Source organism: Oxyura jamaicensis, chromosome Z, assembly GCF_011077185.1.
Source record: "Oxyura jamaicensis isolate SHBP4307 breed ruddy duck chromosome Z, BPBGC_Ojam_1.0, whole genome shotgun sequence".
Lineage (NCBI taxonomy): Eukaryota > Metazoa > Chordata > Aves > Anseriformes > Anatidae > Oxyura > Oxyura jamaicensis.
The window spans coordinates 37,930,982-37,955,567 of NC_048926.1; the positions used below are offsets into that span (position 1 = coordinate 37,930,982).

The 24,586-nt window shown below is 38.2% G+C and overlaps 1 protein-coding gene across 5 annotated transcripts in view; it reads left to right on the forward strand.

Annotated features, from left to right (window-relative positions):
* The window catches only part of TRPM6 (transient receptor potential cation channel subfamily M member 6), a 100,653-nt gene extending 76,435 nt beyond the window's left edge, over window positions 1-24,218 (forward strand). For all 5 annotated transcript variants that reach the window (XM_035309931.1, XM_035309932.1, XM_035309933.1 and 2 more), the window contains 10 exons: window positions 1,119-1,174; window positions 2,606-2,631; window positions 4,403-4,453; window positions 6,657-6,722; window positions 8,879-9,165; window positions 9,421-9,503; window positions 11,061-11,266; window positions 13,233-13,284; window positions 21,178-21,284; window positions 22,937-24,218. In XM_035309931.1, coding sequence (XP_035165822.1) covers window positions 1,119-1,174; window positions 2,606-2,631; window positions 4,403-4,453; window positions 6,657-6,722; window positions 8,879-9,165; window positions 9,421-9,503; window positions 11,061-11,266; window positions 13,233-13,284; window positions 21,178-21,284; window positions 22,937-23,058 — 1,056 coding nt within the window. In that variant the 3' untranslated portion in view covers window positions 23,059-24,218. The remainder of the gene's footprint in view (window positions 1-1,118; window positions 1,175-2,605; window positions 2,632-4,402; window positions 4,454-6,656; window positions 6,723-8,878; window positions 9,166-9,420; window positions 9,504-11,060; window positions 11,267-13,232; window positions 13,285-21,177; window positions 21,285-22,936) is intronic.
* The last annotated feature ends 368 nt before the right edge of the window (window positions 24,219-24,586 follow it).

Genomic DNA, 24,586 nt, shown 5'->3' on the forward strand with positions numbered 1-24,586 from the left:
CTGATTACAGGGGGATCAGAGTTAGGCAAGAACTGGTCACCTCAAGAACACTAACTTCAAATTATTAAATCTTCTAAGATATAGTTTCCAATGCCCACTGAATGTCTATGCCTTCTCTTAAGTACTGTCTGGATTATAAGGTTAAGTCTGGGTTACGACATATCCACAATACATATATTGTTGAGATATTATGATATCACTGCATATAACTGCTCATTATGGGTTAATGTATATTTTAAGCTAATGAATTATGATACTTCTCAGATTTACCCAGAAGAGTAAATGGGCATCAGGGAGCAAAGCAGGGATGTGTCTGAGAAGCTTTCTGTTTTGTTAAAGATATTTTTCATCTGCAAAGCAATCTACATCGTGAAAACATGAGCGAATTCTGAAATAAATAAAAAAAGAGAGTTATTCATTTATTATTGTTCATTTCAAGAGAAAATATTCCAAGCTGAATTTTAGTTAGTTTATCTGTAGTCTATCTTCTTCAAACTTTTGATTTAAGTTCCGCTTCCTTTGAGGATTTAAATCTGTCTGACTTTTCTTTTCAGAAGAATAATCCCATCTCTGACTAGTACTTTAGGAGGTTCTTGAAAATGGCAGGCTGACCCAATTTGTCGTAATAGGGCTGGAAGATCATTTGACTACTTCTCTAACTATAAGACCTGGAAAATACTTGATCTAAGTATCCCTGGAGAACTGCTTAATGTGTTGCCTTCTTCTTCTGTTATAGAGGTTTAGGGTGCATTTTATTTCCAACAGTTGTAAAGCTTATTGCTAAATTGAAATTTACTAATACAAAGAGGGTTCCCATAATATTTTCAGTATTAGAAGACCTTTAACATGCTTTGTAACTACACTGAGATACAGCTCTGAACTTTACTATTTTATTTAGTTATGTAAAGACAACATGAAAAACTGCAGTATGAGCAAATTTGTATTGCGTTTTACTGTAGGTATGGCAATGCTGTGATTCTCCTGTCAGTGGGATTATTCATGTTAACAATAAGAGTATCAATAAATGTTTTCAAGATTTTACATTTTTTAATTGTTCGGTGAGTATGTGACAGCAATATACAGATTTTTACCAGTAAAAGTATCTCTCTTCTCTATAGGATTTGAGTAATAGCATGTCTGGAAGCACACAGAGAAATAATCTGAGAAACTCCTCGTACGTATCATTAGCATATTAAGATATCCATCACATGTTTTTAGAAAGAGACTTCTGTACTTTCTGCTATGCTTTCTGCAACTTTCCACCTCAGTTCTGTAACATACTTGCAATGAGAAATTGAGGTCAAATGAGTAGTTAAGACAATTCAGTCTGGTTTCTTTAAATGAAGGCATATTGAAGGAGGTAAAGTAGATCCATTCAAAGGGAATGTTAAATTTTAGGTCGAATGGACACTCCTTTTTATTCTAACAATATCAAATTTTCTAATGGAATCACTAAGATTACCATAGTGTCTTTAACTATACAGTCTAGTAAGCATGAGTTGCATATGATTTTGCTGTGCAGATTGCATGTTTCCATTATTAGTAATTGAAATCCTAGTGAAACATTCTCTCATTCTGTGATTAATCTCTTTTATACTGAGTTTACATATTTACAAAATATTTACTTAGTTTTTATAATCAGTTTTCAATAGTTATTAAGCTTTGATTATATGTATTGAAATTATACTGTTTTCAAATGTGTTTTCAATGTTGCTTTGTAATTTTTATTTTTTTATAGCTTGATTGATCATTAGCTTAATGTTGGGGGTAATTTATTTCATCCAGTACTATCTCTCTGTTCCTTTTCTTTCTTATTTTCATCAATTTCTTGTATGTTTCCCTTACTGAGTAATGCTGTTGATGTAATAAATACAATGTACTAGAAAACTGTTACATCCCATATGATTTCACCATGGGAGGAGGGAGAAAAATACTGTGTTTTTTACCCATCCTGTTCTATTTATTTATTTATTTATTTATTTATTAATCAAGTAATCAAACTACAAACGTGCTAGCAGGATTTACAGGCTTTTGAGTAGCTTGATTCTGTAAGTCTGAGTCTGTTGAGTGAGTCTGTTTTCTTCAGTGGTGTGTTAGGTGAATCACATCCATTGTCTTCTCAAACAAAGGTACCTTTAATGTTAACGTTAATGTTTGCAGCCTTGTTAATCCAAAAGACCAACTGTTTAAAAAGTCACCTTTTATACAAGCAATGGCAATGGCATGTGTAGCTCTGAATACATCTCAGCATTGATTCACATGGTTTGAAAAATGAACAACTGTGTATGTGATTGAAAGTCTTTAGCTGATATTATTACTGCATTGTAAATGACATGGACAGCAGTGCAGAACTGCAAAAGGAGCTCAACATACAGCAGAGAAAAAAACATGCAGAAAAATGTGGCTGTTCTTCAGGAACTGAAGTTTATTTGCTAATTGTTGCAATGAACAAAATTACACTGAGGGTTATTTTGTTTTATGATTGCTTATCAAAACTTAGTGAGTTTTGCCTTCATATATATCATACCTCTGATATATGATATATTATATATAGTTTAATTACAGGAATTTTGGAGTAAAATATCAAATGTTTCCTTTTAAACAGGTTGAGAGCTTCAGAAGGACCTGACAGTAAGTTTTTCGTTGCTGGCCACACCTTTTAATTCCTCTCTGCAAATTCCACTTTGACAATTCAGAAGTATATAATCAAAAATAAAATAAAATAAATAATTTACTATAGTTGGATAGTTATAAGAAATGTTATATTTGTTTTATACATTGGTTATAAAATTTTATTTTGAAATGTAAGTTTTTTTTTTTGTGAGGACATGTTTTTCTCATGGTACCTGTAAAATCTTAAAAGAAAAAAAATCTATTTTTACTCAAGTCTGTCCTACAATGATGTCCTTTTCAGGAGAAATGAGCTTGAAAAAAAATTAATCACTGGCAGTGTGAGAGAAGCCTGAGTAAATCTGTGTCTGTGCCTGAGTATAGATTATGATATACAATTTCTAATGTATGCTTGATTTTTTGAATTCCAGTTTGGTTTAGTTCCTCTACACCAAGTTGGTGAAGCAGGTAAAACGCTGAACTTATTATGAAATGGCCAATGAAGAAATTCAAGTTCATAATGAGGAGTGACTCCGTTCCAAAGCAGCTATCTCACTTCACTTGTATTTATTGTCTTTTAGTCTGCCTTCAGACAGATTTAGCTATTACAGGTTGAGCAGTGGAATGTTTATCTCTTGTTTGAGGCTAGCTGTGATGCAGAAGCATGTCACTCTTGGATTTGTCTCCCCTGAATGTGTGGTCTCTCTGGGTCAGGCTGTGCGCAAACTGTGGCACTGCTGCAGGTGTGGGATGTCGTTGGGCTGTTCTCCAGAGTGCACCCTTGCTTTGATTAAAACCTGATTTTCCCATCCTCAAAAGGAATAAGTAGTCCCCCAGTCTACTACTTCTCATGCTTCTCATTTGACAAGGCACAAAATGTGACAAAACTACTTGGGTCCTTCTGGAAAGAAAGCAAAAGGGACCTCTGATCACCAAAGGGCAAGGGCACTGGCTGGAAATGCTGATCATTCCCCTGGCATCTGTTTCTGTTTTTCATTTAAGATCTCTTCTACTGGGGAAGGGAACCTAGCAAATAAAGTAGACCAACAAGAAGAATGTAATTTTCAAATGGTTTGCTGAAGATTCAGTTTCAATTATCTAATTTTTCAGAGTTAAAACTGTTATAGCATACTTTTTTTTTTTTTTTTTCAACCTGGCATTTCAAAGGATTTATTTCCAATATAATAAAGTAATTTAATCTGATTAATGGAAACATACTTATTAATATTGGTTTTATTAAAAAGAATTTTTATAAAACAAAGAATTTTGGACCAAATCTGACCTGTCTGTGCCTGCTATGTATGTAACCACAGAAATTGTTTGTCTGTTTATAATTTAACAGCATTTTAGATGTCATGGGTTAATGAATCAGTATTAGAATGACTTTGTTGTAATAGTACAGTTAATGGAATGCTTAATGACTGAGGATGGACTTGGTAAAATCATGCCTTTGGGAGACCGTGAAGCATGATGGACAGTAAAATGCTTTTAATATCCCAGAGGTGTAATTGGCTCAGAGAAGCTACATGTCCTTGAGGTTAATATCGCTGGTTTTCCACCATTTCCCTGAATAAATAAGTTGTCTGGCTGTATTGCATAGACTGAAATCTGCTGATATACTGTACATTATAACACAGTTAAAGCCTATTAGTAATTCTCCTCTTCAGAATGCTCAGACAGTAATTCTGATTAATTTGTTTCATGGCAAACTCTGGGATGGAAGGAATTCAAAAACCATGCATTTATCTCTGCTATAATAATTAACGTAATGATCCTTTAAACATTATTTCAGATATCTTTGCCTGCTTGAAAACATCTCAAGATCTGCACCATCATTACTCAGGTAAGCAGGAGGCACCAGTATGATAGTTGAGTAGTTTAACAAATTTAAAAGAACATTAGTTCTTCCCTTGTCATTCTCTGTGATTTTCACTTTGAAGAGTTGCACAACTGCCCACTGCTAAGAAGGTGGTGTATTAATTCAGGCCTAATACTGCAATAAGGAAATTAGGAATTATTTTCTTGCTATTTGCTCCATTCCAGTATATGTGGTAAATACAGAGCAGAATATAGATAATTGCTTTCAAAATATCACAGGAAATAATAAACAGAGCTCTGATTCCCAGGGGGGGCAGTAGAGGCACTCATTTGTTTATAGCTGTCATTGCCCCTCACACCTCCCACATCCTCCTTTGGACTTTCTGGAGTTGGTTTCTTCAGTTAATTGATCCTGTACTACTTCATTTGTGTTTATATACCTATGAACTCATGGAAATTCGGCAAGGAATAAATCATTTCGATGCTAATTGCCCACAATCCTGTCTTTTCCTGAACTGAATATGCAGAGATTTTCCCACAAGGCTTTTTTTTTTTTTTTTTTTTTTTTTTTTTTTTTTTTTTCCCAGAGGAGGGCTGTGCACAGCATACCAGTAGATGTCTCTATTGCCTGCATGGCTTCGGCTCCTTTCAAAGGAAGCGTAGGGTAAACAAGAAGCAGCCTCATAAAGTTCAAAAGGCTATGTTGTTTTCAGTGGGAATAACACCTCTTGGTTTCTAATCAGTGTACAGGAGTAATTTCTCTGACATGGTGGCATTGTTGCAATGATTAATTTGCTTCTTGTCAGGCATGCTGTTTGAGACTGGGAGGACTTTTTAGTGCAGGTGACACTCTCATTTACATTAAAAGCTGACAAAGATCTCTAGATGTTTCCAGTATAGATGTATAGGTGTTCTTATATCAAAAAGATCAGAATATAATATAGTCAACAGAACCCACACTTTAATACTAAACATCTGTGCCATATACTGCTTCTACTTAATTTTTGATACCATGTTTTGCAGACAACTACAATTCTGCCTCTCTGCACACCCAAAAGATCGAGTTTTGCCCCCCAGTTTAGCAGCTGGTGCAAGGTGCTTTCACATTGGTTCCCAAGGCTCTGCAGTGAGCACTGACAGGGTCTGACAGACAGCACAGGTCTGGCAGCTCCCCTGTTCACATCCTTTTCCCTGCTATGCAGTAATGTAGTGACTATGTCACTTTAGTCATACATCAAGGCAGGACCTTGATTTTCAGTCTATGCTTCAAAAACTGTTCAGGTATATTAATGCCTATCAGATTTGGAATATGTAAGCAGAGTCTGAGACAGAGGTCTCTCAGTTGAGCACCCTAATTCAAGGGTTAGCATGTCAGGGGCCCCCTTTGCTCTCTCCTTCTGGGCTAATTAATCTCTAATTTATGCTCACCCAAAAAGGGTGAGCTCTAGAAGCTTGCATATAAGCTCTGGAAGTCAGCCAGACTTACAAGCTTTTTGGTTGCTGTTCAGAGAAACACAGCTAAGGTAGTATATGGGTTTCCTCCTTGTTCTAGTCTTAATGTCTTTGAGGTTTACTCCTCACCTCTCTCCCACTTCCCAATAACTGAGTCACTGTGAAGACAAATCCATAAATATTTAGTTGGCACTCTGAGTTTTGAAGGTGTTTGACTGAGAAATAAGCTCCCTGTTAAGAAGGTATAATAATGTCAGTTAGGTTGTTTGGCATGGAGCCCAGATGAAGAAGCTATACTTTGCGTAGGGCAAGCCTGGATTTCCCTGCAAAGTCTTGATAAAACCCGAGGCACTTCAGAGCCTGACAGAGACAGACAGTGAGGGCAGCAGGGGCCAATGCATCTCAGTGGCACAATACAAATGTCACAGTGCTGGAGCCAGCAGGAAGAGAAAGCAGAAGCAGCCCTTGGTGAAAGGAGGATGAAGACCAGAAGCAGTCCTTCTAGCTAGGGTGCAAAGTGCTTGTTCCACAGCCCGTTTTCTTGGAAGACGGGAACTAGTGGGCAGGGAAAAGAGTGGTAGCTGATGCTTGTGAGATACCATGGGCATGCAAAGGATTGTTGCTGGCTAGGTAGAACTTCTCAAATAGCAATCAAAAGATCTGACAGAGAACCACACTGTAGCTTGCTTGGCTTTGTACACTACAGTAAAGCACTGTCAGATATTTTTGAAAGTCAGTCGGCTTGTTTATTCAGTTAGGCAATGTCTTGTTTGCAGCTGTTGAAAGAAACAACTTAATGAGACTTGCTCAGACCATACCATTTACACCAGTCCAGCTCTTTGGTGAGTACTGACCTCCTGCTTTTTTTTTTTTTTTTTAATTTTTATTTTTTTTTATTTGTAAATAGTCCATGCATTCCATGCATTATTTTTTAAAGATTGCGTTTGAGACATTTCCTTTGAATTAATTTCAGTAATTCTTCTTTTCTAAAGAAATGAACCAGGACAGAGTTACATTCATGCAGTATTTTAGGAAATTCCCATGTTTATCTGGTCCAGCTCCCTGAAAGGCCAATTCATATCAGGTTGCTGAGGACCTGTCCAGTTGTGTTTTGAATATATCTATGAACAGAGTTTCCACAACCTCTCTGGACAACCAGTTTCAGTGTTTGACTGCTTCACTGTAAACTCTTTTTCCTAATGTTCATTGGAATTTCCCTTGCTGCAGCTTGTATCTGTTAGCATTCATGTGATTACTGTGAACCTTATAGAGGAGTCTAACTCCATCTTCTCTGTAACCTCTCATTAGGTAGTTGAAGACAGCAATAATATTCCTCTAAGATGTATACATGCATTCTCTCTCTCTCAGATATATGTGTAGGGTATCTTGTCAGGAACAAAAACATGTATTTGTTGAAAGGGCAGAAGACTTGTAGTGTTCCAAGTAAAAAAGAACTGTGGTATAACAGAAGAGTGGTAGAGAGTAATATCATTTGGAAGAGTTTTGAAATTAGAGTGCTGTATTGGTTTACAGCAGCAGAAGCTCCGTCTCTAGACATCTGAGATCTAGGTGCGTTTTCTTCAATGGGTAGAATATTTTGTCTCACAGCAACTAATTGCTGATACTTGCTGCATCATAGGATTTCTTGGGACCAGATTGCTGCAGATAATTAATATAGCTATGAGCATATTGAACATTCTAATCTTTCAAGCTCCCAGGAGACACCTTTCTAGGTATTAAATTGTCAAAAGATAATAAAATGAAGAATTAATATAAGATTAAGAAATGTGCCTAGTTATAGTACCTTTATTCAAGTGTCTTATGTAAAACATTGACTTTTCCATTGCTTTATTTTAAATTAAAATGTTTGCAAAGTGTATCGTTCATACCAATTCTGTGGTAACTGGTGAAGGTAGGCTCAGGGGCAGGAATGAAATATATTAATTTATCTCTGAATTCAGTTTGCCCTCCCTTAAGCTGTTGCTTGCAGATGCAGTTCCCTCATCCCACTTGCTAATAAAGACCTGTTTCTACTGCATTCACATTGCAAGTAATGTGAGTTGCAAGAAGAAAAGCCAAGCTTAAAAAAAAAATAATCTGTTAGTTTACAACAGACAGAAATGTCTCTTGCTTGCACTGCTAGAGAGGAATGCTATTACAACTATATAGGGTAACAGCATGGCTGAGTTTAAACTCACCAGATTTATTCTGTGTTCAGAAAAATGTCATTAGAAGGAGCAAAACTGAAATCTTTTGCAGTACAAATAACATTGGAATTTATAGGAAAAAAGATAAATATTAATTTACAATGCCAAAGATGTAAATGTCTTGTTAATCTGCTTTCGCTTGTTTTTCTAGGATTCCTTTCTCCAAGGAAAGATCATGCCCTTTTCAGTCTAATTTTCCTGGCTTATCATGGCCAATTCATTACTTCTGAACAACTTGGCTGTCTGCCTCAAAAAGCGGCAATCTCTAGCTCTTTAATTTTGTAGTCAATAACTATTACAAGCTGTGTGTGTGTTTGCCTTGTCTATTTGTTTGTTTTGTTAAGCACAGTTACAAGGAAAATACTGTGAGTGGTGCCTGAGTCTTGAATAACTTAAAACAATTCTTACTAAAAATCCCCCTTCCATACAAGTGCATAAACAGTGGGAGCCATGCTTAAATGCTATTTAAAATTGTGGCAAAAGAGATTGTTTTATATAGACCAGAATGTTACTGAGCTTTGTTTGTGTAAAAGGTCTTAAGTTGCATAAGATCTTAAATTCGTGTCTGTGTAGAGGCTTAATACAGCTCTTTGGGCCACTTGTGTTTTCACAGAGGATCTGTGAAAATAGGTAGTATAAATTTAGGCAGGGAAAACTTTCACAGAAATGAATAGTGTGGCTTACAGAGTTATGTAAAGTATTATGTTATTTTAAGATACTGGATCAAAATGCAGTTCTCTCCTGTTTCTGCAGTGTGTGACTTTTACTGACAAAACTTTATTTCGTTTAAGCTGGAGAGGAAGTGACTGTCTATCGACTAGAAGAGAGTTCACCTATGAACCTTGATAAAAGCATGTCTTCCTGGTCCCAGCGTGGTATGGCTGCAATGATCCAAGTCTTGTCACGGGAGGAGATGGATGGGGGTCTACGGAGGGCCATGAAGGTCGTTTGTACTTGGTCTGAGAATGATGTATTAAAATTGGGACAAGTATTTATTGTGAAGTCTTTTCTGCCAGAGGTGGTTCAGACTTGGCAAAAGATCTTTCATGATGGCACAGTGTTACATCTCTGCCTGAGGGTGAGTACAGACCTGAAGGGACACTGACCAGTGTAGTATGACATGCCTTAAATGTTATACTGAATGTCTTCAGCATGGGTGATGTGTGGTTTGATGTTACCTTCTGGAAAGGAAAATGGTTTTGAGGAAGATATATTTCCCGTTTGTAAACAGTATACAATTGGCTGTTTTTTGTTTGTTTCTTTTTGTCAAATTCATGCTGCCTTTCTTCATGGTACCAAATGAAAGTGATTCTTATAACATACTTTTCTTCAGGAGATCCAACAGCAAAGGGCTGCCCAAAAGTTAATTTATACCTTCAATCAAGTGAAGCCTCATACCATTCCCTATACTCCAAGGTAACTTCACCGTCTTGAAGGTTTCGGTGGCAAAGGTTTCTCTTCTCAGCTATGTCCTGGGTCTAATGTAGACTCTTTTTCCATAGTGAATTGGAATAGCAACTGCTTAAGACATTTGAGTGATAGTTTAATTAAAATACATAGGTATATAGATTTGTAACGATAAATCAGGGTGCAAGACAACAGTAATGGTAGTGGCTTGAACAAGAGGGTGTTAGTGAAAGAAATTTTCGAGAGACTTAAAAAAATTCAGGTTTGTTGACTGTTTCCTGATATCTGTTTTCTGGTGCATATGTATTTTTTATATATATATTTTATTTATTTTATTTTATTTTAATTTTTTATAAGACACATTATGTGGTGGATAAAATTTGAGTGTGTGCCAAAGGGAAGGGAAGGTAAATGAGGTAGTGGCATGGGTGAACTGTATGTTTTAGAGGGTTAGTGTTAGTGAAAGCAGTAGGTCTTTTAAATATATTTCAATCATGTGTATTCACATATTCAAATGAGAGAAATGCCCATATGTTTAGTATTACTTGAATAATATTAAAGCTTCTTATTAGTAACTGATTGAAACACATTTATGAGAAGCAAGCAATTACCTTGCAGTCAGTCTGTTTTTAAAGCATTGCATATATCACAGTGTCTTGAGATCTTCCATGTACATCTGTATTCATTTGGTAAAACTGATTGCAATTTGGGAGTACTTGCTTTGTAAATACTTATTGTAACTTTTTGCATAAAGTTTTACTGTTTCTTTTACATGATATCTTATGATCATGACAAGAAATGTCAGACCTTCAGGTCATAAAAGACCTGAAAATTCAGCAAAGCAGAATAGCTTTCTGCACTAGAAGAGCTTTGTAACATTTTTAGGGTGGATAAGCAGGTCTGATGTAGAAAGTGCTGAGACATTATTTCTAACCTGTATTGATGGAGACTTCTGGTTACCTACTTCTGTCCCCTTCCATTGGCTGTTTCTACAGTTGCTTCTTTTTAAATCTGCTCTTCTGAAATGATACAGCCCCACATTGGTAACAGACTTCCTATTGTCTTGGTGGGTACAGATTTGACAGCAGGATAGTAAATAAAGGGATACCCAGTTTAATGTCACTACTGGGGAAAAAGCAAGCGGCACTGAGCTGTTATGCATTTTCTGTTGCAGTAGTTGGGTGGCCACTGAAAAAGCCTTGGCTCTGTGTAAGCCCTTCTTTGTAACAACTAACTCAGTAGTGTGTTTTCAGCATTATTCTCATCCTAAATCCAAAACACAGCACTGTACCAGCTACCAGGAGGAAAATTAACTCATCCCAGCCAAAGCCAGGACACAGATTATGTTGTTTGCCCATAAACTGTACCTTCTGCTGAAATGCATTGTTTTGATAGTTATCAAGCTGAGGAAGTGTTTGTGTTGTCTACCATTTGGTATTGCTTGCCGTCGAAAATTATCCAGCCGGTGAAGACATGCCCTCCTTATTGGCATATTTGCTTTGCATCATGCTGTTTACTGACTGTGAGGATGTTCATTACCCTTACAGACAGCATTTATATCTACAGATTCCTGGAAGTTTTCCTCATCTACTGCCATTCAGCAAACCAGTGGCTGACCATTGAGAAGTACATGACTGGCGAGTTTCGGAAATACAACAACAACAACGGAGATGAGATTGCTCCCACCAGCTTGCTTGAAGAGCTTTTGCTGGCCTTCTCTCACTGGACCTACGTATATACTCGTGGGGAGCTCCTTGTCCTGGATTTGCAAGGTGACTGCTAGCATGGGATCACTAGTCCTAAGCCCACTGAAAAGCAACTTTCTTAAAAGAGAATTTAATACTGTGAAATGGGCTAAATTCTCTTTAGCCCATCTTTTTTACATACTGGCAAAGCTCAAGCAACCCCTGCATATCTGTTGTGAGGTCCTGATAAATGAGCATTGACAGAAACGCGATAGATTAATGTAGGTATCGTGGGAAAATAATTTGGCTTCAAGTTCATTTAGGCTGAATGGGCAAGCAGCAGGGAGTTAACTGCACAGGAACATTTCAACCAGCTCCAGAAAAACACTGCACAGATAAGGTATTTTTATTTTTATTATGCATAATATAATATAATGCATAAATAATACAGAGATTCAAGTGTACCCATGTATATATGCATACTTAATATGTGTGTATACCTGTCCAAAGAGTTTGAATGGCTATCTGTATTTTTATTTTTATTTTTTAAATTAAAAAATCTGTAAGGAGTTTACATAAGCTGCAAGCCTCAGTGCTATTCACAAACTCTGGTGGCTCCTTCAAAGAGCATGTGATCACTTTACTGTACATGTATAAATAGGAACATGGCATATTTTAAAGAGATAAAACAGTTGACAATGTTCAGAAGATGAACAGCACCCATCAAATGGTATAAACACCATTGTTTGTCATTTCTGTCAAGGGAAATGTGTATGGGTAGACAGAGACTTAACATATTTACATTTTACAGCATCCAGAAGCTGTGAATTACAAAAAGACATGCTTAGTATGCAAAATAAAGCTATAATTCCATCCTTGCCTTCACTTGGCTTTAGCAGCACATTAAAAAAAATACAGAAAGAGTAAGTGTGTCTCCAACCATAGCTTACTAGAATTTGTCTTTAAGTTTGCTTGGGTTTATTATACAACTCTTGACAGTTCCAGACCAACTGCATTGGCTCAGATGTGAAGAATTTAAACATCTATGTAAATCTCATCAAGACTGGAGCTTCAGTTTCCATCTCAAGTGGGGAAATGGGCTGAAATCTGCTCTAGTTTTGGTCCCATATTTTTTCTGTAGTTCTCTTATCTGGTGTTTAGTAAGAGTAAAAGGGCTGCTGTCCTTGGATTTCTGATTAATTTATATCACATGTTTAATACTGAGGCCATACTACATATACGTATACACTAAATTTTGTCTAATTTATGTCAGCTGAAATGAATTCTGTTGAAGAATATTGCAGTTTGGGGGTATTTCAATTACAAAATGCTCTTCATAAGTTTTACTGGTGTTTGAAATAATTAATTATTCAAATAAAATAATTGCATATGTTTATAGAATCTCTTCTTCAGTTTAAGAGTACAACAGTTTCTTCAGATGTAAGGAAAGAGCTTTTTGGTAAAATGCTATTATTTTTCATTTTTAGGAAAACTGCAACATAGGTATGAGCAGTCAGTCAGTTATTGTAATCACTTATTTAATCTACTTTAGTGGACACCCCAAAGAAGCAGAGAAAACGGACCCAGATTTGCACATCACATAATTGAATAATGAGTTGTGGCTTGTGTTGTGTTTGCTACCTTGAAGGGAGTATATATCTGGAAGTAGATCTGTTGTTATCAGTAAAATGCACCTTGGGTTAGTACTTTTATTCCAAATTAAAGTCTTAATGCAGGTTACACTTTGTTTAATCCTTTCAGTTTCAGCATTATGTTTAGTTGTTACTAGTATCTGCATAAGCTTTCTGTCAACGTATGAATAAACCACAAAACAGATAAGTCAGGACTGTATTACGAACTCTGTATGTTTGCCAATATTTAACAGGTTTTTAGAGTCACAGTGTTTTCTTTTTTTTTTTTTTTTAGCTCATAACTGTTTTAACTGTGACAATTCACAACCTAAAATTAAAATGGGTAATTACATTGTTCTTAAGTCCCAGGTTATGAAATCACAACTATCTTCCCTTGTAACACACTGTTGATTTTCTTGTAGGTGTTGGGGAAAACCTTACAGATCCATCTGTGATTAAACCTGAAGACAAAAGGTACATTTCTCTCTAATGAAATTATTATTCACTTCAAACATTCTGCTGATAGTCTGTATATTTAGGTCATTTTTTTATGTTCTGTGTGAGAGGTTTAATTATTTATTGTATGGTGCTTGAGTTAAATTAAATTGTGATGGCAATGGGAAGGCTGCACCCACTACTGCATTTTAGAGGGCTGTGAACTTCAGGGGATGTATGTGTACCAGCTACATATGTGCTGAGCAATATGTGAAAGGTGGGGAGAATCTACATTGCTGTTCTCAGAACACAGCAGTTTTCCAGGACTACACAAAGAGAACAGGAATAGGAGCTTAAGAACTGGTTAAGGTTCTTAGCAAAATTGTACTGAAGGGGTTTATCAGTAATTTAAATGTTGTAGTCTGGTTTCCATGGTCTAGTGAGGCACTGTAGGAGTATATAGGGCCATATGGCTCAAGGAGATGGCCTTTGGATCTCTGATCTTTCCAACAGATCCTAGTAGTGCATTTAAATATAGTGCATGTTACAAACCAAGAGCTATGATACAGCGATCTTAAATCTTGTTCAGAATGTTGCAAAACCCAGAGGTACTATACAAAAGTAGTCTGCCATCATGAATCAAGTTGCAGAAGCTGAGCTGATATCATAGAATCATAGAATCATCAAATATCCTGAGTTGGAAGGGACACACAAGGATCATTGAGTCCAGCTCCTGGGTCCCGAAAGGACCACCCAAAAAATCAGACCATGTGTCTGAGAGAGTTATCCAAATGCTTCTTGAACTCAGTGCTGTGACTGCTTCCCTGGGGAGCCTGCTCCAGTGTCCAACCACCCTCTTGGTGAAGAACCTTTTCCTGATATTCAGCCTGAACCACCTCTGTCACAGCTCCATGCTGTTCTCTCAGGTCTTATCACTGGTCACCAGAGCGAAGCGATCAGCACCTGACTCTCCATTCCCCCTCATGAGGAAGCTGCAGACTGCAATGAGGTTTCCCCTCAGCCTTCTCAAGTCTGAACAAACCAAGTGAATTCAGGCACTCTTCCTGCATCTTCTCCTCCAGACCCTTTACTATCTTTGTTGCCCTCCTTTGGACTCTCTAACAGTTTTATATTTCTCATTCTGTGGCGCCCAAAACTGCACACAGTAATATCTATTGCACACTAATATCTAGGGAGATATCTACTGCTCACAGTAATATCTAGGCAGACTTCATAGTGTCCTATGTAATAAGTAAAATATTCACACCAATCCTCACTGTGAATGATATGACAGACACAATTGTCTTCTGGGTACACGACCCTGCACCCTGTCTGTCATGCTGTGCAATGGCTACTCTCCCATCCTATGACCTTGCTCCCTGGTCATAGGTGCTGTGGTAGAGCAGAAAAGAGCTAGTAGTATCAGTGGGTGCTACCCTGCAAAGTCCTCTTCTCTGGGAAGTCTTCCTAGACTCTAACATCTCTCCAGACTGTCTTGTCTTCGGCTCATGTCATCTGACTGAAGGGGTTTCTTGTGTTTGGAAGGAAGTGTGATTAGTTTGATTTAATATAAAGGGAAATTAACTGGAGGGATATCAGATGACTAGTCTAGACCTCAGAACAAGTTAATTTTGGAATCAGGTACTTAGTTCTATAACGATTATTAATATTCCATTAATGAAATTAGTGATAAATGACTATTAATGTATGAATGCTTAATTATGGGGGCAGGTGTATTGTCAGTATAATATTTACTCTGGTAATTACATGAAAAAAAAACTGTATACCTCACAGTGACAAAGTCTTCATCATATCATTGAACAGTTTGCGTTGGAATGAACCTTAAAGATCATCTAGTTCCAACCCCCCTTCCTTGGACACCTCCCACTAGATTGGGTTGCCCAAAGCCCCATTCAGCCTGGCCTTGAACAATTCCAGGGATGAGTCATCCACAGCTTCTGTGGGCAATGTGTGCCAATGTCTCACCACTTTCATAGTAAAGAATTTCTCCCTAATGTCTAATCTAAACCTGCCTTTTGAAAATTTACAACCATTAACCCTTGTCCTATCACTACACTCTCTGATAAAGAGTCTCTCCCAGCTTGTATTTGTGGCTGGGATTGCTCTAACCTAGTTGCAGGACCTTACAATTGGCTTTGTTGAACTTCATGATGTTCACAAGGGCCTACCTTTAAGTCTTGCTTTGGGGCATCCCTTCCCTCCAGCATGTCAACTGTACCACACAGCTTGCTATCATCTGCAGACTTGCTGAGGGTGCTCTCAATCCCACTCTTCATGTCACTGACAAAGATTTCTTTGCAGTGAGAAGGTCACGGGATCATGACAGAAATACAAGGATAGTTTAGGACAGAGAAACAGAGAAGTTGATTGGTTGATTATATAGTTGTTTACTACAGAAATTTAAACAAACATTTTAAAATGTTGTTACAGATGTATAAAGATACGGTTAGCTGTTATTCAAGTAGACTTTTTTTATACCAATGAAAACGAGAGTGCTGAGAGAGTTGGTGGATGTGATTGCTTGGCAGCTTTCCATCATCTATCAGCAGTCATGGTCATCCACGGAAATCTGAGATGACTAGAGACTTGCTAATGTGATGCCCATCTATAAGAAGGGTTGTAAGGACTCAGGGAATTACAGGCCTGTCAGCCTGACCTCAGAGACAGGAAAGGTGATGGAACAGGTCATCTTGAATGCAATCACACAATGTATGAGGGACAACCAGGGTATCAGGCCCAGTCAGCATGGGTTCTTGAAAGGCAAGTTCTGCCTGACCAACCTCCTTCTATGACCAGGTAAACCACCTGGTGGATGAGGAAAAGGCTGTTGATGTAGTTTACCTGGAATTCAGCAAGGCCTTTGACATGGTCTCCCACAGTACTCTCGTGGAGAAGCTGGCAGCCCGTGGCTTGGAGCCACACTCTTTGCTGTGTTAAAAACTGGCTGGATGGCCAGGCCCAGAGAGTGGTGGTGAACGGAGTGAAGTCTGGCTGGTAACCAGTCAGTGGTGTTCCCCAGGGGTTGGTGTTGGGGCCCATCCTCTTTAATATCTTTAATGATGATTTGGACAAGGGAATTGAGTGCACCCTCAGTAAGTTTGCAGATGACATCAAGTTGAGGGGAAGTGTCTATCTGCTAAAGGAGGGTAGGAAGGCCCTGCAGAGGGACCTGAACAGGATGGGTCAAGGGGCAGAGGCCAACGGGATGAGGTTCAACTTGGCCAAGTGCTGGGTCTTGGACTTTGGTCATAACAACTCCATGCAACGCTACAGGCTTGGGGCAGAGTGGCTGGAAAGCTGTGCAGAGGAAAAGGGTCTGGGGTGCTGGCTGATGCTCACCTGAACATGAGAGGGCAGTGTGCCCAGGTGTCCAAGAAGGCCAATGGCATCCTGGCTTGTGTCAGGAACAGCACTGCCAGCAGGACCAGGGAGGTGATCGTGCTCTTTTGTATTCTGCTCTGGTGAGGCTGCACCTCAAGTACCTGTGTTCAGCTTTGGGCCCCTCACTACAAGAAGTACATCGAGGCCCTGGAGTGTGTCCAGAGAAGGGCTACGAAGCTAGTGAAGGGCCAGGAACACAAGTCCTGTGAGGAGCTGCTGAGGGAACTGGGGTTGCTCTTTGATCTAGAGAAGAGGAGACCTTATTGCTCTATACAACTACCTGAAAGGAAGGTGTGGGGAGCTGGGGATCAGCCTCTTCTCGCAGGTAACTAGTGATAGGACTAGAGGGAATGACTTCAAGTTGCACCAGGGGAGGTTCAGGTTGGAAATTAGAAAACATTTCTTCTTGGACAGAGCAGTCAGGCATTGGAAGGGGTTTCCCAGGCAGATGGTGTCCCTGGGGGTGTTCAAGGAAAGGTCGAACGTGGTGCTTAGGGACATGGTTTAGTGGGTGACATTGGTGGTAGGGGGCTGGTTGGACCAGATGATTTTGAAGGTATTTTCCAACCTTACTGATTCTATGATTCTGTGAAATGTTGAATCTCAACAAACTGATAGTTATTAGTGAAAATTGTGACCAGTCATTAGTCCACAGTACTGCATATGTCAACTTAGCTTACCTTCTTTAAAATAGGAATAATATTTACCTGCATTATGTTGAAGCATGTGCTTGTTAGGATTATTTTTGTCATTAAATTATTTTGTCACAGTTACTAAGATTTTATTTTCAGAACTTTTTTTTGTTTTGTTTCTATCATCTGCAAAACAGTCAAGTCCTAGTTAAAGAGCAGGTGTTGATTAATTAATCAAAACCAGCTTGATTTTTTTATGCTCTGGGAAATCTTAAGTACAGCAAGTTGTGAAACAATATTGTTTTGATTCAGGGATGTAAAGGAATAAGGCAGTGAAACCATGGATGTATTCTGTAAGCAGCTAGCAGATACCCAATTCTAAGAAACACTTTCTAATAACAGTAATGATGTAAAAGCACTATCTTTGTTTTAATGTTCATTTACTCACAGAGGAAACATTTCTGGTACTATCAAGATCTGATTGAAGTTTTCATTTGTATATAAGATACTTAATCAAAACCCGTGCAGTGCCTCTAAAGTTGCTTTGAGCTCACATTCTGTTAGAAGCCTGAGAAAAAATAGATAGCATCTGACTGATGGGGCTGATACAAATTTTAACACTACTTTTAATTACATTATTTATGTTTTGTTTCTTTAATTCCATTGATCTAGTGGCTCATGTCATTATCTTGCAATGAGTCTTTTCTTTCATGCATGCTTCATGCTGTCTTGAAATGGACTTTTCAATGGCAAAACATTTCTTCCAGCTCTGTGACAGTGTGTTGTATCTTCAATTTATATATAGTACTGTGATAAAACCCAGCAAATTGGTCTGGAAAGTATGTTTGATACTGTGGAATCTCAGGCAGATCCTGAGCTCATGTAAATTGGTGTAACTTCATGGATATGAACATCGGAGATTTGGCCACATACACTGCATAGGATGTATGAGGTGATAAAATGGTGCAGGATTAATGTTCACAAAAAGATTTCCTTTAAAACAGAAGCAGTCAAGTCACAGCACCAGGGTCGTGATGTAGTGCAGTCCCTGCAGACTCCTGTAGCACTGAAACATTGTGAAGAATTGCCTCCTAAGTAGTACTCTGGATGCTCTTTTCAGGGTGTACTACTTGCACAGCCCATATCAAAGTCTATACTGGTAAAGCTTTCACAGACACTGGGTGCAGAATGTCTGTAGAACAGATTCAGAGATGAGGAAAATAGTTGGCAGAGTTTCCAATTGTAAAGAACTGATGCATTACGCCTACTGAGAGGTGAGGAAAAGGGCACTGGTGGTGAAAAATCTCATTACAAACAAATGAAATGGAGGACTCAGAGGTGCTCAATCTCTTATTCTCTCTTTTGAAAACTCTAAAGCAAATAGTGATAGGTTGGAGGTTGCAGTATGAGTGGAGACCATGTTCTCTGAATTTACTCATTGGCATGCACTGTCAAGAACAAATCTATTGAATTTTTACCAAGCTGTGCAATTTCAGCCAAACAATTTACAGTTGAATTGCTGTGAATAGATAAAATATATGCCTGGACTGGACCTCTGCTATAGACACCTGTACAGTTGAAACTGGTAGATAGGAAGTTAAGTCTGCAAAAACATATGGATTAAATGGAATGGATGTCTCCCTGGAAAGGTGCTGCTTGACGTGAAGCCCCCAGTACCTTCCATCAGTAAAGGTCTACAGATGTCTTAATGTCTGATCTGAGCATTTGTAGCTCTGTCTACAAATTGACCGTGCCCAGCACTGTTTGTAACAACAGTCTCTATGTTACTTAACGGTCAGACAGGACTGATCTGGTACAAACTGGTAGGCTAAATCTCCCCTCTTTCTGTTTAAAACTATACCCCTTGTCCTGTCTGCCTAAACAAATTGTCACTCTCCATATTTTTTACAACCCCCCTTTAAGTATTGAAAAACTGCACTAAGGTCAACTCTGAGTGAAGGAGAGTGACATTGTATATAAAACATTTGTACAGTTAGAAAGGACCTGAAAAGTTCAGTCAGTTCTTTTGCACCAGGTCATTCCTGTGTCAGGCCTTACTGGTCTTGTACAGCTAACTTGACAGTATATCTGTTTTCAATTATTTACCATCCTTACTGTTTAAAAGTTTTTCCTCACTTCTCTGCTTGAAACACTTCTTTCTGATCCTGTCTACTGTTGACATAGGCAAAAAAATATCAACAAGTTCGAAGGCAGGCACTATCTTCTTCAATTCCTTTCTTTTGTTTTTAGGCTATCCCCGTCTATAAGCAGACTTATAGACTGGCCATTCTTGTTATTTTCCTAATTTACCAATATATTTATTGAAACAGTTTTCCAAATTGAAATGCAGTATTACTCTTGTATCATTAACAGTGCTGGGTAGAGAGGAAAGATTATTCTTTCCTTTAAACAGTATCCCTGTTTGTGTATCCCATAACAGCATGAGAAAATTATCAGTTAGTATTGTATTGGCTACACTTTGCATGGAAAAAGTTAGATTAGGAGAAGTATCATTTTGGTTCTGTAGCCCTGGAATTAGTGAAGTCTTTTCAATTTTCTGTACCTGCCCAAGCAAATACTTGAACATATTCAATTTACACTAGCATTTTGCCAGATTATACAAAAAAAAAACACAAATAGCTATGTAGCATCATGTCATCTAAAATGTATAGATGGTACTTAAATAATGTTCCAATTCTTACATGTTTTGTTGTACTAATTTTCAGTAAAAGCTGAATAGACTACTCTTTCAAATGATCCAGAAACGGATAATCTTCACTGCCTGCCAGAAATTAGACAGATGCAAGTAGTTCTGGTTATTCATTGCTCTTCTCCTGTATGAAAGAGGAGAGTGTCATATTTGATAACTTATTTCCTCAGAGAGAATACATTTTCTTAGTGTGGACTACAGATCTGAGAGAGTTAAAATCATTTTCTATAGCTTCTCAGAACTGTAATTGATTTCATATTTTAAAATGTGTTGTTTCCGCTCTGCATATCATTAAAATAAAATACTAGCATTCATAAAGTTTCATTGGAAGTGTTTCTTGTGTGCTGTGTTCCGTGATGTCTGGAATGTCAATTAAATTCTAGAGAATAATAGCGAAGCAATATTAAAATTAATGAACACTGATCTTTCAGACCACATTAAGGATCTGCTATGATTATGTGGTACTTCTAATACATGTGTGGATATAGCTTGCTTCTATTTGTAATTGTGTCAGCTTCATTCAGAATATGCAATACACTTCCACAAATGGATCCCTTAGTAATGTTGCTGAATTGGCCAGAGTGCAGACACATGGAAATGAGCATAGAAAGAAGCCAATAAATTTTAAAGCCTTGCCTGACAGCAGTATACTATGTTCTTTTTCTGTGTTGCATATTGATGTGACTCAGGCTCCACTTGCTTTTAGTTTTCTGTTCTTAAATAAGGTAAAAGTAAGTCTTTGCTAACTCTGGTTTGGTCCCAGATGCCCGCTAGTAAAACACAGACCAAACCATTTGCTTGATGAGAATGAATGGTGGCTGCAACAGAGTCATTCAGGCTCTGTCATACACTGTCTTAATGTCATTGTGCTCAAATTTCCATTGAGCATTTTAGTAGTAACTGCTAGGTGTGTCCTGTCTCCCTTTAGAGAAGGCCTCAGCAACACTGCATCTCTGAGATGCTGCAGAAAGGAAAAGTAGATATGGGGTATATCTAGGTTAATCCCTTACCAGAACTGGTGGTTTTCTTGTCTCAGAGCTAAGAAACTGGAGATGCACACTGGTTTTTATGGTCATTATACAAAGGGTTAACTTATCTCTGATTCAATAAATGGAAATTATCATCTTCTCTCTGCCCTACAATAGCATTATTTTGAGTTTGTTGATTATTTGATATTATTACTTTTAGATCTGGAAAGATGGTATTTGGACCAGCAAACCTAGGAGAAGATGCAATAAGGAACTTCATCACAAAGCATCGTTGTAACTCCTGCTGCAGGAGGCTGAAACTTCCTGGTATTCAAAATGAAGAGTATTTTTTAACCTATATCTAACTTTCTAAGTGTAAAGTAGTATAGGCCTAGGTGTGCTGTAACAAGAACAGAAATTCTACAGAGCTGAGATTATAGCTGGCACACTCACACAACGGCAGATAAGAGAATGTTGATCTTTTACATTGTTTTTTTGCCCAGCAACCGTTAGTATTCAAAGCTTCTACCCATTGAATTATTTCCTTTGCTGTGCAAAACTGACAGCATTTTGGGTGATAGCATCATCCATTTTTCCAGGGTGATCACGACATATAGTATCAGCAATAATTTTTAGAATGAGAACAAGTAATCATCTAAAAATTATCAATGCATTAGCCAGGGAAAAACTCGCTGGAGCTTTCCTGGCCTTTAGTTAGGGCTTGTACACTGCAGCTCTTACCTCCCGCTTAGCTGGATCACTGATTATTCACATTAGGCTTTATAGAATGGGCTTCTGTTTATTGTGGTGCAGATTTAAAAGGCTGAAAGCTGAAATACATTGCTGTTTTGGATGAATTTCCACCCACATTTTTTTTTTTTTTTTTTTTTTTCCAGAGGAAGGTTCCTTTTCAGTGCCTGCAAGGAGGAAGAATTTGTTTGATTCAGAAACAGGAACTGCAGTGTTATTGTTTTGGATTTTGTGTCTGTGGCAGCTAGAGATAACAAAGGAGAAAACCAGCTGAATAGACAGAGTGTGGGATGGTTTATTCATATCAGCTCCCACCATTTCTGGCCCCTTAAGGGCTCTCTTTCCACTGACTCTGATTTGCCCTGCTGCAGACTGAAAGCTGCTAACAAACTGCTGGCCACCAGTTGCAGGGTTGGACACCACCCAGGGTTTATGTGCTTTTTAAATATTTACTTGGCTGAATAATTTATTTTTTTTTCATAGGATCACAGCATAGTTTGGATTGGAAGGAACCTTAAAAATCATCCAGTTCTAACCCCATTGCCATGGGCAGAGAGGCCAGATCAGGTTGCCCAGGGCCTCATCTAACCTGGTCTTGAACACCTCCAAGGATGGGGCATACAAAACCTCTCTGGGCAACATGTTCCAGTGCCTCGTCACCCTTACAGTGAAGAATTTTCCCCTAACATCTAATCTAAATTTCCCCTGTTTTAGAATACAACCATTTCGCCTGTCGTGTCACTACCTGCCCATGTAAAAAGTTGCTCTCCATCTTTTTGTAAGTCCCTGTCAGTACTGAAAACTGCAATGAAGTCTCCCTGGAACCTTCTCTTCTTCAGGCTGAACATTGCCTTTCATCATGTCTTACAGCATGCCTTCAGTGCCTTACAGCTCTCAGCCTTTCTTCACAGGAGAGATGCTCCAGCCCTCTGGTCCAACTTCATGGCCCTCCTCTGGACCTGCTCTAACAGGTCCACATCCTTCTTGTGCTGGGGGCCCCAGACCTGGATGCAGTGCTCCAGTGGGTCCTCTGCTGGCTCACATTGAGCTTTTCATGCACCAGAACCCCTAAGTCCTTTTCTGCAGGACTACTTTTAATTAATTTTTCTCCCAGTTTGTACTCTTGTCTGGGACTGCCCTGACTCAGGTGCAGCACCTTGCACTTGGGCTTGCTGAACCTCATTAGGTTCATGAGTCCACTTCTCAAGCTTGTCATCTTCTTGCCATAGATTTGAGAAGAAACGACTGCACAATGGAAAGGCTCCGTCCAGCCTTTGAAGGAGAAGCAGAGGCAAGTGCCAGAGAAACTGACGAAGCAGATGAGCCTCTGGAGTATGACACACGGTTGTGAAACAGTATCTGTGAGCAGAGCCCACGTATGCATGCTTGAAAACCTTGTCCAAAAGAACAAAACATAGATGTCTGAGTGCAACATCTGTCTGCATTTGACAGATGCTACAGGCAAGGAATCAAAAAAAAACCACTCTCGTTATTTACTCCCTTTCTCTTGTGTCTTGTGCTTGTCTGTTTTGTACTGCTCAGTAAATTGCCATCAGCACATCACCCCTTAGCTGGATCAACTGTCCCATCAGTGCCTTTTTTTTGGAAATGTGGCTAGTAGTTCCAAACTATGATGCCTAAAGGAAAATGACTGTGACAAAAATATTTACAGGGGGAATGATTTGATGTGATTTGTGTTTTTGCTCTTTAGTAAATACCTGAATATATACATGTGTAAATCACTCATTTTCAGATGCAGGGCACACTCTGCCTTACGTTTGCTTTTGACCTGTATGTAGGATACTTTCCAAGAAAATATATAAAAATTATTTTCTCTTTTTTGTTGACTTTGTTGAAAATAAGAATACACAAGTAACAAATTACTGATTTAAACAACAGCCACTGGTATGGCAGATGCACTGCAGAATTGTGTGGGAACTTCATCCTGAGTCCTTATCACATACCAAGAACAAGACAGACAATGAAATGTTAGATTATTGGGCCCACAGGCATGATTAACTGTACTCATTTTGAGATGATGAAATTGATACATCCATGATCTTCCATTCAAACATAAAGAATAACGTTGATTGTGATATAAATTTTAACAGGATTTGCCTTTCTTTGTAATATGTTAGCTTTAGGGTTTTTTTAAGTCTTTAGGTGGTCAATTGCAAAAAGGTTTGAAAAGTCACAAAGAATAACATATTCTGTTTGGTATTTAACTTCATGTTGACAATGTCAGGCCATACATGGGACTATTTTCTACCAATGTTACCAATGGAGCAGTAACATGTAAGCTTCTGTAGCACATTCATCTGTTTTTCTATTGATTTTGTCTGATTTCAGGAGAATCTGATATAACATTAAAATCAATTATGTCCAATATGATTTTTGTACAATAAGGATTGAAATGAACTGCAGAGCACAAATATCTAATATAACTTATGTTGTATTACAGATCACTTCTACCATTAAAGAACCTTCATAATTTTATATTGAGTAGAAATAGTTAATGCTGAAATGTAAATCATTGGAAAACTTTATACTTGAATAAGAAAAGAAAAATATATTTCCATCACAATGGATAGTAAAATTTAATGCTTAACAGATCTACCTGTTACATCTACCATTCATTTGGAATATTTAGAAAATGTCAGTGTACACGTAGGAATTAGAATCATAGAATCACAGAATAGTTTGGGTTGGAAGAGACCTTAAAGACCATCCAGTTTTAATCCCATTCTATGGACAGGGATGTCACCTACTAGACCAGGTTGCCCAAAGCCCCACCCAGCCTGGCTTTGAACACTTCCAGGGATGGGGCATCCACAGCTTCTCTGGTCAACCTGCCTCACCACCCTCAGAGTGAAGAATTT